The sequence below is a fragment of the Coccinella septempunctata genome, chromosome 2 (assembly GCF_907165205.1).
Source record: "Coccinella septempunctata chromosome 2, icCocSept1.1, whole genome shotgun sequence".
Classification (NCBI taxonomy): Eukaryota; Metazoa; Arthropoda; class Insecta; order Coleoptera; family Coccinellidae; genus Coccinella; species Coccinella septempunctata.
In genome coordinates this window covers 25,577,571-25,592,663 of record NC_058190.1, presented here as the reverse complement: position 1 = coordinate 25,592,663, position 15,093 = coordinate 25,577,571, and the positions used below count along the sequence as shown (strand labels likewise).

At 34.5% G+C, this 15,093-nt stretch overlaps 1 protein-coding gene across 2 annotated transcripts in view; it reads right to left on the bottom strand.

Moving 5' to 3' along the window:
- LOC123308096 overlaps positions 1-11,030 on the bottom strand; it is an 86,148-nt gene extending 75,118 nt beyond the window's left edge. The window contains exon 1 of one of the 2 annotated variants that reach the window (XM_044890638.1): positions 10,426-11,030. In XM_044890638.1, the coding sequence (XP_044746573.1) occupies positions 10,426-10,905 (480 nt within the window). In that variant the 5' untranslated portion in view covers positions 10,906-11,030. The remainder of the gene's footprint in view (positions 1-10,425) is intronic. The other variant, XM_044890639.1, reaches the window with a different exon arrangement.
- Positions 11,031-15,093: the final 4,063 nt, after the last annotated feature.

Sequence of the window (15,093 nt, the reverse complement as noted above, 5' to 3'; positions counted from 1 at the left end):
TATTATCTGAAGAGCTGCTTTAATTTGTTATCATACCTAGAGTGAACAACCTACGAGACAATTTTCAACAGCTTAGCGTGGTTGATAGGGGGCGAATAATGAGCTTAAGGGAGTGTGCTTCGTTCTTTGGAAAAATAGCCACGGGGATGACCAAAAGTGTTGATACGGTACTGGATTATTGACGAATCAAGAAGGCCGTAGACGTAGAGTCAGAGGTAGGGTAAGCTGGGGTACAAACTAGAATTGAATGAGAAAAATATTTTTTTATCAGTTCGTTTTCGGCATGTATAATAAAGTTTATTTATTTGATATAAATATTAATCGCAGAGGCTTGCGCCTGTACGCGATAGCAACGCACGAAGCATTCCTGAGACGTATAAATAAATGTCTAGAAATTAACGGTCAAAACTTTGAGCATCTTCTCTAGTTATAACTGCGTGAGTTTGCCATGGTTCTCCTAATAGTAACTTGAAGTCGGTTTCAAGAAGGGGTGAAAAATCTACAGCATGGTTCAAATAACAGTTCCTGAAAATTTCATCTTTTTGGCGGGAAAAGAAATAGCTGAAAATTCAAGACGAAAAACAGTTTTTTGTGAATAACTCAGAAAATATCCACTTTAGGGCAAGGGTGTGATGCATGCACTCACATTATTTTTTAACGTAGATTCAATATCTGCCATAAAAAAATGGGGTTCTAATTTGAAAAAATTGATTTTTCACGATTTTGTCATCCCTAACTTTGAAAGCGATTTTTTCACCCCCTGTATCATGAATCGCGATTTCGATTTTTAAAGTGGATACATCAATCTTACATCTTGAAAAATCCCAAAAATGAAAATTTTCCATCCAAAAACCTCGAAGTTATTCTTGTTTCAGCGGAGCTCTTTTTTCGATTTTTTTTTCGAATTTTCCCGCTCAGAGAGAATTTTCCAACCAAAACTGAAAAATGTAACATCAAAATAACTTGAAATTTTCTAAGGAATCTATTTCTGCAATAAAAAAATGGTGTTCTAATTTGAAAAACGCAAGTTGACGTCATTTCCGGAAAAACCGGAGGTGCTCATGCCTTGAAAATATTTTAGATTTCATCAGCATCGTGAAATACTTATAAATGCTGAATTTCATGAAAATACGTTCAGTGGTTTCCCGTATAAATATGGGTGAGGTTCCTCGTGAAAGACCCTGTATATTCTCTTAATCTGACAATTTAAGCGTGACGAAAATGTGTGGGAGAGCCAAAGTTTCAAAAGAAAACGTCACATAAATTCTCGAGCGAGGTGGCTTTTTTCTCAATTTGAAGCTAATGATTCAAGGATAACGAAAATAATATAATCTGACAGTTTCTGCAAGCCGAAATAATAAAAATATGTCACAAAAATCAGTTTTTCTGAATTATCTCCTCTCCTGGCCTTCAAATTGTTTTCGCATTCAATATAAAACTTGTAGAGGGTGACATTTTCTACAAATTTTGTCCGAAGCAATTTTTTCTACGTTTGAACATTTTTGAGATATATGGCGATGCATATAATACATTAGACTGGGTTTCTACATTGAACCTTTCTCATGTGTGGATAAGCTCTTCGCCCTTATCCCCCTTTTGCTCGAAAACGGTTGAGGGTATGAAGAATTGCTTCAGGCAAAAGTTATATAGAATTTTATTATCTACAACTTTCATAATGAATACAGAAACGACTAGAGGTACAGGAAGGGAGATATTTCAAAAAAATGCCTAAGTGCCCACAGTTATCATCTTCAAACTGTCAGATTAAAAAAAAAACCCTGATTATTATCAGATTAACGGGTCGACACGTCTGCAACACCGAGATTTACCATCTCTATGAAAATCTGACACGCTCCAGTATGTACAGGTAACGATTTTTTTGTATTTTCAAAGGACCGATGTGACCTTGCGTCACGTCCGAATTGTCAGTCTCTTGAAAAGTAGCTTTCTCTGGGACATATCCTCTGAAAATCTGACACGCCCGAAAGAAATTTTATTTCACCATTTTCAACTATTCCGTACGGCCAGCCCCACCACGCAAACTGTCAGATTAACATGAATTTATTATCAGAGATACGAAGAGTATAAACAGTATCTTAATCTGACACGCTCGAGTATGTACAACTGACGACTTTTTTTTACATATTTGAAAACCTGCAGACGCTTTCCCCACCTCTGAAAATGGATACATCATAGAACTCTTTTTTCTTCCTACCATCTAATCTTCAAAATCCACTAGGTCTCCACAATGCTCGAGTAAATCCCGATTTAGCATCGTCGGCTCCCCAACTATTATGGAAGTAGGTCACTTTAGGTATTCATCAAAGGCAACATGACCGAAGTGCGTTAAATTCAGGAGATGGTGGAAACACTTATTCTGCATTATATTCAGGAGTTGGTGGAACCACTTGTTTTGCCTTATACATATTCAGACGTTGTCCAATCCACTTTTCCAACAAGATATTGCAAGACCACATATAGCCAGAAGTGCGTTGGTTCATTGTGAAGAGTCAAGTAGATTTGTTTGTTACCTTGGTCCCTTATAACTTCCAATCTTTCACACATAGAACAAGCCTGCGATTATATGGGGGCAAGATTACTCCATCGTTTACCCCATCATCTACTAATTCTGACGGCATTTCGACATTAGTTGCCTGGGAAGGGATGGCTCAATGGGAAATCGACGATCTTATTAGGAGTGTTTATATGCACAAATCTTGGAGGTCCAACACATTATTAATTTTTGGCTCTGTTCTTCTTATTTTCAATTCGAAAAACATGTGGTTCGAATTGATCCAACAGTTTTTCTCTTTTTCTACTTCTTCTTCCTGAATACCTAATGGTCTGTTTAAGTTTGGTTCTCCTGGGAAGTAGACTGCCAGCCATCGTTCCGGTGGTCTTCCTAGGTGATTCACCTTGCTTCACTTCATATGATATTCTGTTTTCTTTCATTCTATTCACGTTTTCGTTGCAATATCTTCTCTTCTTTCTTCCCCATCTTACTCTGTATCCTGTATTCTACATATTCTCCTGATTGAAACGAAAGGTTCCCCTCTATGTCTCTAAGTGTCTTTTCAGCTATTGTTCGAAGTGTCCTGATCTCGTCCGATCTCAGCATGCCCTAGTTACTTTCTATTTCATCCTGTTATGTAATTGAACTTGAAATAGATTATACGATTTTCACAAAATTAGTGTTTGAACAAAGGCACGTGTTTCGCTATCACAATAGCATCTTCAAGTGGTTGAAGGTGATATGTAATTTCCTCCCGGTCGCCCCGATTTCGTTTCAAGACTCCATCATTCGAATTTTCAGCGCTACACTGTACTGACGAGAGACATTGATCCCGAAACGATCTACAGTTGCGTTTGGATGTTTCAAATTCTCTGGGATTCCCTACGCTCGTTCATGAATAGCTCGCATTATTGGAACAGTTTTATATTGGATGTAGATGATACTAAATTACTTTTAATTAAAAACCTGAAAGGATTATGTGAACTTACATTGGAAATGACGAAAGAATGGTTCAGGAACAACAATCTACTTCTCAATGAAGGAAAATCTGAGTTCATACTTTTTTCACCAACCAATTCAGGAAAGAAATAGTACTACATATTACAATGAGCCATGTAAAATACGACATCCTTGAATCAACCAAATTTTTCGGAATATATTCAGAGAACCTTAACTGGAATTAACACATAAATTATTTATATGAAAAAACTACAACAACATTTTATGGTTTCAAAGTAATGGCCAGATATCTCTGCATTAGCTGAAAATAGTCTAACATATGCAATGACTTTTCGTAACTGGTTACGGAAAGTGAAACGTTTTAAAACGTCAATGATTTTTTTATAAGTGTCACTTTATATGTCAAAATTTGAAAATTATATTTTCTGAACGTTTAAACGTTGTCGGATACAGCACTGAAATTTCCTTGAGAATAACAAGATACCTCTATGAGAATTGAAACTACACATCTTTAATGTAATTTAATTCAGTGGATCTTTTAAACAGAGTTGCATTCAGCAGAAGAACTTACTCAATATTTTAAATTTCACAGATATCATTCATTTTTCAATATTAAATTACTCGAAAGCGGCGCATTATAAGAGAAAATGTGAAGAATACTTTCATTTTCCATAATGCTAAAATATTCATTAGTTGGCGTTCAATTTAGGTACTTCTAAGAAATTGGTTTTTTTGAATTTCTGGTATTTAATGGTCATAACAAGAAACTGGATGATGTTGGTGAATTTTTGTGCTCGGTGAAGATTCATCACATCAATGTAAAACTAGGTATATTCCGAAAAACATTCCATTCGATAAAATCATTCTTGAGATATAAAAGAAAATTATATTTTTTTATGAATTTTAAACAGCCTTGAACCGAGCCGAATTGGAAAGAATGATAACAGGAAAAACTATTTCTTTTGACCTCAGAAATCTTCTCTAAAAATATATGTACAGGGTGTTCGCGCCATATGGCAGCGGTCGTTTACTCTAATTCTATTAACTTTACAAAAATTTATAGCATCTCCTAAAATTATTCAGAACTATAGGTACAAGGTACAAAGTGTTTCGTTTCCTCTGCACTGCTATCAACTTTGTTATTTCAAATGGAACACACTATATATTTTTACATTTTTGAATTCCTTATTAAATTTGAATATGAGTTTGATAACACAACTATGTTGGAATTCTCAAAGGATTTCGAGAAATTTGACTTTTTATTAATATTTGGACAGTCTGAGGTACTTACATAAGGTCTGAGTAATTGATTCAAATTTGGACTGTGTCTAGTCAATAAATCATACATTAATAAATTTCTTTGTAAATAACCATATTATATACAGGGTCCACGAAAACGTAGATCCATTATCAAAACAGAAATTCATCGAAATCTTCATTTTTTTAAATGGCAACTCATATTTTTTTCTGTTCATTATTTAAACATTTTTTGTTAGCTTCTAGTTGTTTCGAATAATGAACAGAAAAAAAAGGGTTGCCTTTTAAAAAAATGAAGATTTTTATGAATTTCTGTTTTGATAATGGATCTACGTTTTCGTGGACCATGTATATAATATGGTTATTTACAAAGGAATTTTTTAGTGTATGATTTATTGACAGTCCAAATTTGAATCAATTACACAAAATAGAGACGGAGCTATAGTCCTTTACGTAAGTATGTCCCTCAAACTGTCAAAATATTAATAAAAAGTTAAATATCTCGAAAACCGTTGAGAATTCAGACATAGTTGTGTTATCAAACTTATATTCAAATTCAACAAGAAATTTGAAAATGTGAAAAATATAGGGTGTTCCATTTAATATAACGAAGTTGGTAGCTGTGCAAAATAAACGGAACACTTTTTTAGTTCCAAATAATTTTAGGAGATGCTTTACCCAAAAAGAGGAAAGTTTTATTTCAAACTATTTTTTTGTAAAGTTAAAATAATTAGAGTAATCGACCGCTGCTCCATGGCGCGGACATCCTGTATGTTGAGGATGGGCAAAACAAGGGGCAAAATTTGTTGTCTATTGAGGGGATCTCGAACTATAGCAACTAGAAGGAAACTGATGACATATTCTCAAGTTTTTTTTCCTGATGTAATCCAAACCTGAAAACACCAGCCTATCATTTCTAGATTTCGAGTTATGAACAAAAATTGAGAAATGCTGAATTACTCGGTTGTTTCAACTCGTATTCGAAAATGAATATTACATTGAACAAGCACTTTTCTTAATGGGTAATTAGAATATGATTGTATTGAATTTTTTAGTTGAAATATTTTTTTCTTGCTGGTAATTTTCTGCTGATTCAAAAAATGTATCCTATGTAACTATTCATCTAAATAACGTGTGTTCAAAAAAATTCGTCGATAATTCGTGTCTAAACGTAATTCTTAGCTTTTGGTGTAATATTTTCCAGGTGAACTGTCATGTTATAATAAAAGTTAGCATTTTGGATTTTTTTTTAATTAAAATTATCAGGAAATTATAAAGATGGTTTTTACAGACCTGTAAAAAGCATTTATTATTGAATCCTACTTCAAAATTGAGGAGAAAATAGAAGGAGAAAGGAAATGCTTTTCACACTTTGGGCGATATTAATTTTTCCTTGAAAGGGCCTTTCCACTTTCCATACGAAATTACGATGTATAGGTGTCATCATTGTTTACATTTTGGGAAGATGAAGTAATTCAAGAAAAGACCTACGTTCAGACACCGAATGTCAAAGTTTAAAATTACATAGCCTACTTGAACGCACGTTATTTCATGGGAAAAAATATGATCTTTTTCCTGCTTTCTGATTGACTATTGAATAATATCTGACAATATAATATAATATGGCGTTACCATAGTGACTGCTATAAATATTATGTGATCGGAATTACCGATTGTTGAATTATTTTTCCGATACATCTATTCCTGAGTCTATTCCTAATACAGCATTATTGAAAATGGCAGTTTCTTAATTACTGCTCGAAACTCAAAATCTGGAATTGACAGCCGGTTCACATTTAAGAGATGCCTCAGTAGACAACGAATTTTGCCCACTCTGCCACTCTGTACAGGGGATCTCGGGAACTATAAGAGCTAAAAGTTCTTTTTCGGAGAAACAAAGAATGACGAAAACCGGAAAACCGTAGCCTCTCACGATTCTTCGTTTTTGAGTTATTAGAAAAAATGGGTTTTTGACGATTTCGAAAAGTTCGTCTAACTTTTTTGTCTTTGGAGTTCAATGACGGCTCGTCAGGGTATGCAGGGTCCCAAAAATAATCGATAAATAGAAAATAATTATAATTATTTTATTCTTCGAAACTTATTCCAAATGATCAATTTCGATATTCAAATCTCGATTAATTCCCTAGTATAACGTACTACAACTTATTTCGATCAACATGACGCCCCAGTCGCCCTGAATTACTTTATTTAGAAGTTCTCTTTCCTTACGCTAAACACGCTAGGTCGGCCAGCCGCGTCAGCCTAGCGAAACGCTTCAAGTTATGGTACCGTACAGCACCTACGTCGCAGGCAGTTATCATCAAGTTGAACTGTACAATACATCGTATTACGTCGCTGCTAGATATACTTCATTCACTTTTATTTTAGCAGTCGGCTGGCCATGGAAATTTGACACATTTCACTCTGTATAGTTCGAAAATGTGGGGTTATGAAGCTTGTCAAAACATTTTTGGGTTTTAAATCAACGCTATGTTGCTTGTTCTACGTAAAAGTTTCTGTTATTACGTATTTTATCACAATGTCGAATCTCTTCGGAAAATATGTGACGAACATAATTGAAGTTTATACAAACTGATTGAAGGCATACCAAATCCAATTATTTGCATGGAAAATACAAGAGATCAGTATGATATCATAATATGCACTAGCTTGAGAAGAGTTAATGTTCGTTATCTTCTTTGGCTTACATCATTTGTAGATTTCAAAAATATTAACCCGAAGATGAAATGCATATGATGCAGTGGTTGGGAATGGGTATCTCCCGAAGGAATTAACAGATAATTACAAGAATGTTAAATTCTTCAACAAAAATCATCTTGCTTGCATCAATATAAGTAAAAGGAATTGAAGGAAGTTTCAAGTTAAGATGAACTTCACCTTTGAACAAAAATTTGACATGAATAAACAAGTAACAGGGCAACTTGCGCGTATTCCTGGCTATTCATCTTAATACGTTGATGTAATAATAATAATTAGGTATTTATTGGTACCTTAAGACATTTACATTGTATAGGACAAGTCAAATGAAAAATCCATTTTGGGGAACTTATTCTACGATGACATTTATCGAAAATCCTGTAGAAAACGAAAATTCACTTTAACAGAAAATTCTCAAATGCCACCACTTTTTTGGGTGTCCCAATAGAAGGAAATTCTTTGTCATCCTCTTCATTCACAATCTTTCTGATTGTGGAAATATTCAGCTGAAATGTAAGTCGTTTAGATTGAGATAAAACATTATATGAATTCTTACATTGAATATGTTCGCTACCGTCTGACGTATTGTGGATTTTAGAATATCAGGGTATAACTATTTGAATGAGCGGTCCCGGCCCGGCTCCGACACGGTCTAGCATGAATCAGCCTGAATTCTAACTTCCTGAAACCCTGTCTCTTTTTTCAGTCACTTTCGGCATTTTCGTAATAAAAATTGATATTAGTTGTGGCAACGGCGTTATGACATTAACGACATTTCATGAGTGCCAACTTACTTCGTTCTAGTTACGAAAACTTGAGAAAATTATTTCATGGCCAACCGACTGCTAAAATAAATTTGAATGAAGTATACATACATGGTCGGCCAGCACGGGTTGGGCCTACCTTGCTATGGTTTGGGCGTTTAGTTTTCATATTTCTAGATTTCCTTATTGTCTATTGACTTTTTTGCAAGATATTATCAAATGAATAGTTAATAATTAAATATTATGTCTATATTAGAAAAGAGCGTATTCGTACCGTTTAAGAGTAGTTTAGTCAATGAAAATATAATATATCCCTAATTATAGTTAGATTTTTTTGTTTATTAAATGAATAGTTGATTTTGGAAAGAGGGTATTCGTACCGTATAAGAGTAGTTTAGTGATTTTTTGACCATAAAAATTCGTAATTCCTAGTGAATTTATAAGGGCATGGTGATTTTGAAGCTTCTTGAATACGCGTAGATCGGCCGGCCGAGCCTCGGAGTGGGGATATAAGAATCGCATCGGCATCGCTGTTCCCATATTGAATTGAATTAGGTCAGTGTTGTAAAATAAGAGAAAAGGGTGCACGTAGGTGTTTATCAGTTTTCTTCGATTCATTTCGTAAATTTTGATAATCTGAATGGATTCTAAATTCCTTGGATTGTTGAATAATTGGAGTGGTAGCAAATCGAAACAAACTTTGCATCCTGTCACAAAATCATATGACAGTGGAAGGAGGAATGGTGAAATAAAGAAAGGAAAAATTAGCACATTATCACTCAAAATCAGAATTGTAGATGTGTTTCAGTGAACTTAAAATTTTGATTCGTATTGACGTTGATGTTTTGTGTTATAATAAATTTGTTATCGGTATTTACAGAAAGACCCCGAAGAAGAATAATACTATTATTCAAAAGCTTGGCAAAAACAAAGAAGTGTAGTACATTCTTTCTCCAAAAACAAGCCTAAACTTTTATACACTGCGGTTGTATAAAGAAAATTAGATTATATCTGCAGGGTGGGACATAAGTCTGGAATAAAATTAATGTTTCTTCAATATTGATCAACCACTCAAAATGAAGACGCTGAAACCTACCAATTGCTTTTCAATTAACTTTGTCTTCTATCTATTAATAGTTTCTCAACCAATAACTTAACATCAAGATGCTGAAAAACATGTCAATTGAGTTCTGATTGCACTTATTTTTGGGACATAAAATTGAATATTCCGCGTTTTCATTTCCAGTTATTGGTTAAAAAAATAGATACTAATTTTATTCCAGGATATTCCCTGTATATCCTGGGTCGGGCCGACCCACACCTTATGGGCACGAGCCGTCACTGTTGGAGTTACAGATCTGAAACTTGTTATGAGAACTTTTCGAAATCATCAAAATCTCATTTTTTGCTAATAAATCAAAAACGAAGAATCGTAGGAGGCTACGGTTTTCACCATTATATGTTCCTTTGAAAAAGAGCTCGGAAATGTGTCATCCGTTTCCTTCTAGCTCTTATAGTTCTCGAGATCCCCTCAATAGACAACGAATTTTGCCCATCCTGTACAAGTCGAAGACTCACCATATAGAGTTTAAGCGGTTCCTTTCAGAGAATGCGGTTAACAAGGCGGTTAACTTTACCAATACGAAACACAGACTGTTTAAGCTCGAATTACCATTTCAGACTAACAAAATATTTCACTTTCGAAAAGAAGTGAAAAATTCAAAATTTAATTTTTTTAATTACGATTATTTGAAGTTTTTAGAATAACTAATCGTACGAAAATAATCAGAATCGATTGAATATACAGTTTCGAAACTATTTTCTGACTCCAAATATCGTCATTTTTCTTCCTGTGTCTCACAGGTTACCAAACACCCTGTATATAAACCTCTATTCTGTAATGACGTTCTATTTGATTTTAATGCTCTAAAGGTACAAATTTCACCCTTTACCTCGCAACAAAGTTAAATTTCGTGGAGGAGCGAGCAGCGGCTGTAAATAGTTCGTGCACTACCAACATTCCATATGGCTTATCTGCTCTTAGTGGTTAACGTTGAATATTCAGAACATTTTAGTCATCTTGTAAACTAAGTTATAAATTCTCTTAAATCTCTTATGCTTTCAATTCTCAGTGAGGAGATGAAGATTATGAAATGTATCATAAGCGCTCCTTCAACATTGATGTTAAATATTTGAAAAAGGATAAAAACTCACGGGAATTCTACTATAGCTTGTCAACCAAACCCAAGAGTCTCCACCGGGGGCTGCGCCTTTTCCCCCGTTCTGCTGCCTCCTGATTTCATCTTTCGTTTCCAAACTTTCCTTCATTTCTGGACTGAAGAACTCAACATGAGGCTCGGTGCTTGCAGACTCCAACAAGTTGATATCGGGAGCATCTCTTTTCTTTCTCGTCGTATTTCTCGATTGAAATTCATTGAATAGCCTCATGATCTCCCTCTGGGTCTTCTCCTTCAAAATTTCGTTGGTGAAAAATTGATCGAATTGATCTTTGGTGATGAATTCCGTACGAATTTCGGCGTTTATCAGTCGATATACATAATGGGCCAGACATATTTCGGTGAGAAAAATGAATATGACGCAGCAGAGCACCCTAACGGTGTAGCTTGGGTTCAATTTGTGCTGTGGTAATTTCGTGTTATAATCAAAGTCTTTTTTGGAGTCGTATGTGGACATCTTAGTTAACTTCCGGGACACGCGACGCGTCGGACTGCTGAAGCGACGACTACGTCATGCGACGCCTGAAAGTAAACTGACGAAACGTTGGAAATTCCCGCTTCGCTCGCTTCAGCGTCTGGTATTGCTTTTAGGCATATTGAAAGGAGCCTGGGCAACGTTTATTTACCTTACGGACGTTCCCCTACTAGAAGTAATTAAAACGCATCTAGAAATGAAGACAAGCCACAACTACACTTCATCAATGTTATTCCAAAGATATACTCTAGAATGAATCATATCAGGAAAATTAATATTTTGACAGATATTAATTGTTGAAGATTTGTTAAACACTTCCGCTTCCGCAGATGGATGCCGGATTTGACATATCGTGGAAGTTTATGAAAATACTGACTCCAAAAGAGAGGTGAGACTGCAATAGTATTTCCAGTTGTAAAATCGGGAAGGCATCGTTTTGGAGCAAATTCAGAGCTGAAAAACTTGGCGAAATAGAGGACTGAGACCGAAACCATGGTCAGCATCTGCTTTTCGTCGGAGGAAGAGGAACGTTCTCCATTTAGTGGCCCTGACAATGGCAAATTGGCTAGTTCAATTCAGATCGTAACATATTCATATCAGCTGAAATCTTTGGTTTGACTCTCCATAGACGAGAGGCTGGGAGCACTGGGGCAAAAATAGTTGAGCTGGTCAATCACGGTGGAGCCAAAAGCATCGCGCCGAACCCATCGAGTCAGGTCTGCACACGTCTAAAATAGAGGTTGAACCTCAAGTTGGAACCTTTGACTGGCGTAACTATTCCGTATGAATGGAGCAACATAATTATAAATTAGAACTAGTTCAGCATCAATACAATGTTGATTTATATACTTTGACAGGAAAATATAGCTATTATTACAACTAGGGAAATATGAATAGTATACTGTTACGGTTCCTGGAGTGTCAATGATGCCAGCTACAGCCACAGCTGAACGGAATGTTCAAGGAAACGATAGTCTCATCGACGAATTGCGAACAAGATATTTCATCTTTTGTACCTTTAGTGGAAATTTTAAGAATTTCCATTTTCATTTTGTTGCTCCAATAAGGAAAATATGAAATGACATTTCATATTTCCCTTGGGAAATATGGGTGTGTTATAATTGATAAAAGAAAACACTATACCAGATAAATTACTTAGGTGATATTTAATCTCTCAATATGTTTCGAGTTCAATAAAGCCCATCTTCAGGAGTAATCACGTAAGTGAAGCTGAAAAACATGGAGAAAACATAAAGCAAGCTCAAAAAACAAAACAAAGCATAAAAACTATCAAAAATTAAAAACAATGTAACTTAATGACTAAAATGACATGACGGAATGATAAAATGAAACAAAATGATCAAAAGTCACAATGAATGAAAATTAGTTAAAGAAAAAAATTTTGGTGAAAACAGTCAGTACAAAATAGTAAAAGTTCAGTAACATAAAATCTTTTTCAGTAATAAGCCATTTCAGAAAATAAAATTTCTGCATTGCAGTCGAACATAAAGCTTTGTGTGCAACTCTTACATAAATTAGGCTTTATGGACTTGCCCAAGTTATTGGCCTCGCTCGCTCTGCCATAAACATTTGGACTCGTCCATAAAGACCTAATTCATTTACTTGTTACATAAATAGCTATAAAAAGTCATTAGCATTAAAAAATTATTATTTTTACTTACCTTTATTTCAAACACTTTCAAATTAACGATTAATACTTTCAAGAATGCGTCATGATAGTTACAGAGATGACGATCATTATGTCCCTTTTAGTTTGTAAAAGTGCTAGAAAGGCAGAATAACCTCACAGGACAGTATTTCAGAAGAATATGTTAGGCAGGGTGTTTCACGAGTAAACAGACAAATGAGAACCGTGAGTAGAGGGCATTGAGCTGAGTTCATAAACACCTCATATGTGTGTCTAAAGTACTCCGTTTCCGATATACAGGGGGTTTTCTGAAATTTCTCAAATTTTCGTTTGGCTATAACTCCTGAAATTATCCATCGATTCGACTGAAAATTTATATTTACTTAAATTTGTTAGTTTCAATGAAACAGAACAAATTCAACAAAAATCAAGACTGGACTCAGTGAGGCTTTATTCAACTTCAAATTAATGAAAAACACCCTGTATGTAGTTTTTAATGATAATTTCAACATTTTCGTTATCTGTATATATGATTGTTCTGGAATGAATGAATCATTGGGTTGCCCTACCTGTGGATCATGTTTTATAAATAATTGTTTTGTGGTCAGACGCTTCTAAGGAATAGAACACTTCATGAAAATGGATTTAGAAATTTGTATTTGCAATTTTTTCTTCAACAAGTTTTCTGTCGAATATATAGGTACTATATTCGATCATTCAAAATTGTCATTCAGAATGATAAAATGTTTTGTAATTGATGATAGACGAATATAGAAAGAGAAAGAAAAACTACGGTATCTTGAAACTTATAATTGAAACTTGATCTTCAGGATAAATCGTCTTCCTATGGATAACTAGTTCTGTCAGGTAGATGTTCGAAATGATTTCCACCACCTTCTATACACTTTTTGGCCCTATTTATGAGGCTCATGACTGCTCGTCTTTTTAGGTACATTACATTTATTACGAATTTCGTCGCAAGCAGCATTTATTCCATCTAATAATTGTTCCATAGTCAGGATATCTGATTCATAGAACTTGGTCTTTAAATAACTCCAAAGAAAGACGTCAGATCAGGGGATCAAGCAAGCAATGTTGGTGACCTCCCCTTCCAATCCATCCGTCTGCATATTCTCTATTAGTACACTTGTCTGGCATTTCTAGCATTTTTGGCTTTTCAACTTGATGAAGGGACCTGAAAATACTGATAAATACTTTTTCCTGTGCATAAATATGATCAATCTTCATAGATCCAATAATGGCAATAATGAAATCAATGAAGAATTCAAAAATACAACGAATTTTCAATTATTACCCCCACTAAAAGGGCGAATGAGGTGAAAATGAATGAGTAATTGAGGTCCGAGTTTTCTATAAAAATCGATTCTTTCTGAAGATATCGAGTTATAATTATTTTTTTCATGGTAGTTTAGTTTTTTATTTATACCTTTGTTCCTAATCAATGATGAAGCCTATTATCACTGTAAATAACAATTCCGAATAACCAAATATGCTATAAATATCAAAAACATAAGCAAGCCATATTTCGAGAACGAAAAAAGTCAATTGAACATTTTCAATTATGCAGGCTGTTTTTTCAAGATGCGTTTGACCACAAAACAATTATTCAATGAACCTAATAAATAAAAATAATTCAGATGCATAACATCCGCAGAAAATTAAATCAACGAATTTTACGATCTAAATCGAACTAACAAACTACTCATTTGCAATATGGGATAAGCATATGGATGCATATTTAAATTATGTTGAAAAATTACAAACAGGGTGTTTTTTATGAGTTTGAAGTTGAATAAAATCTTACTGAGTCCGGTCCAGATTTTTCTCGAATTTTAATGTTCTGTTTCATTGAAACTAACAATTTTAACCTAAATCAAAATTTTCAGTCGAATCGATCAAGAATTTCAGGAGTTATAACCAAAGGAAATTTTGAGAAATTTCAGAAAACCCCCCTGTATATTGGAAACGGAGTACCTAAGACACACATTGTTACGTTCTTATTATTCAAAGATGAGGCCAGGCCTGAATTCTTTTTGTATCTATGTGTAAAGGAAATTTTTTGGTGAAGTGATATCGCTCTCACCGATATCATTTCCGCTAGACAAGGATTCATTCAATAAAATGGATCTTAATTCATTGAATTCCGAAGATGTTATGCTAAATTATCTTTCAATTCATCGATTTTAGTAATTTCACTTTCATCAGTTGCCTTTAAACGGTTCAACCTCCCCTGCAAATGCCAGAATGAAACCCCTAAGTATGAAACCAATTTTTCAGTGAAAATGCATTTAATTTTCTTTGATAGGGTACCCAAAATTTCTCCACAAATTTGTATGTACCTCAGTATCGGCATCTAAAATAATTCCTTCAGGTAACTCTTCTACTTCCAAACCTTTACGAAGTATACAAGCATTAAGGTGTTTAGCGAGTTCTGATTTATTTTCCTTTGATACTGTGAAACCTCTTATGTTCAACTCATAAACGATCCAAGCTCGCTCCAA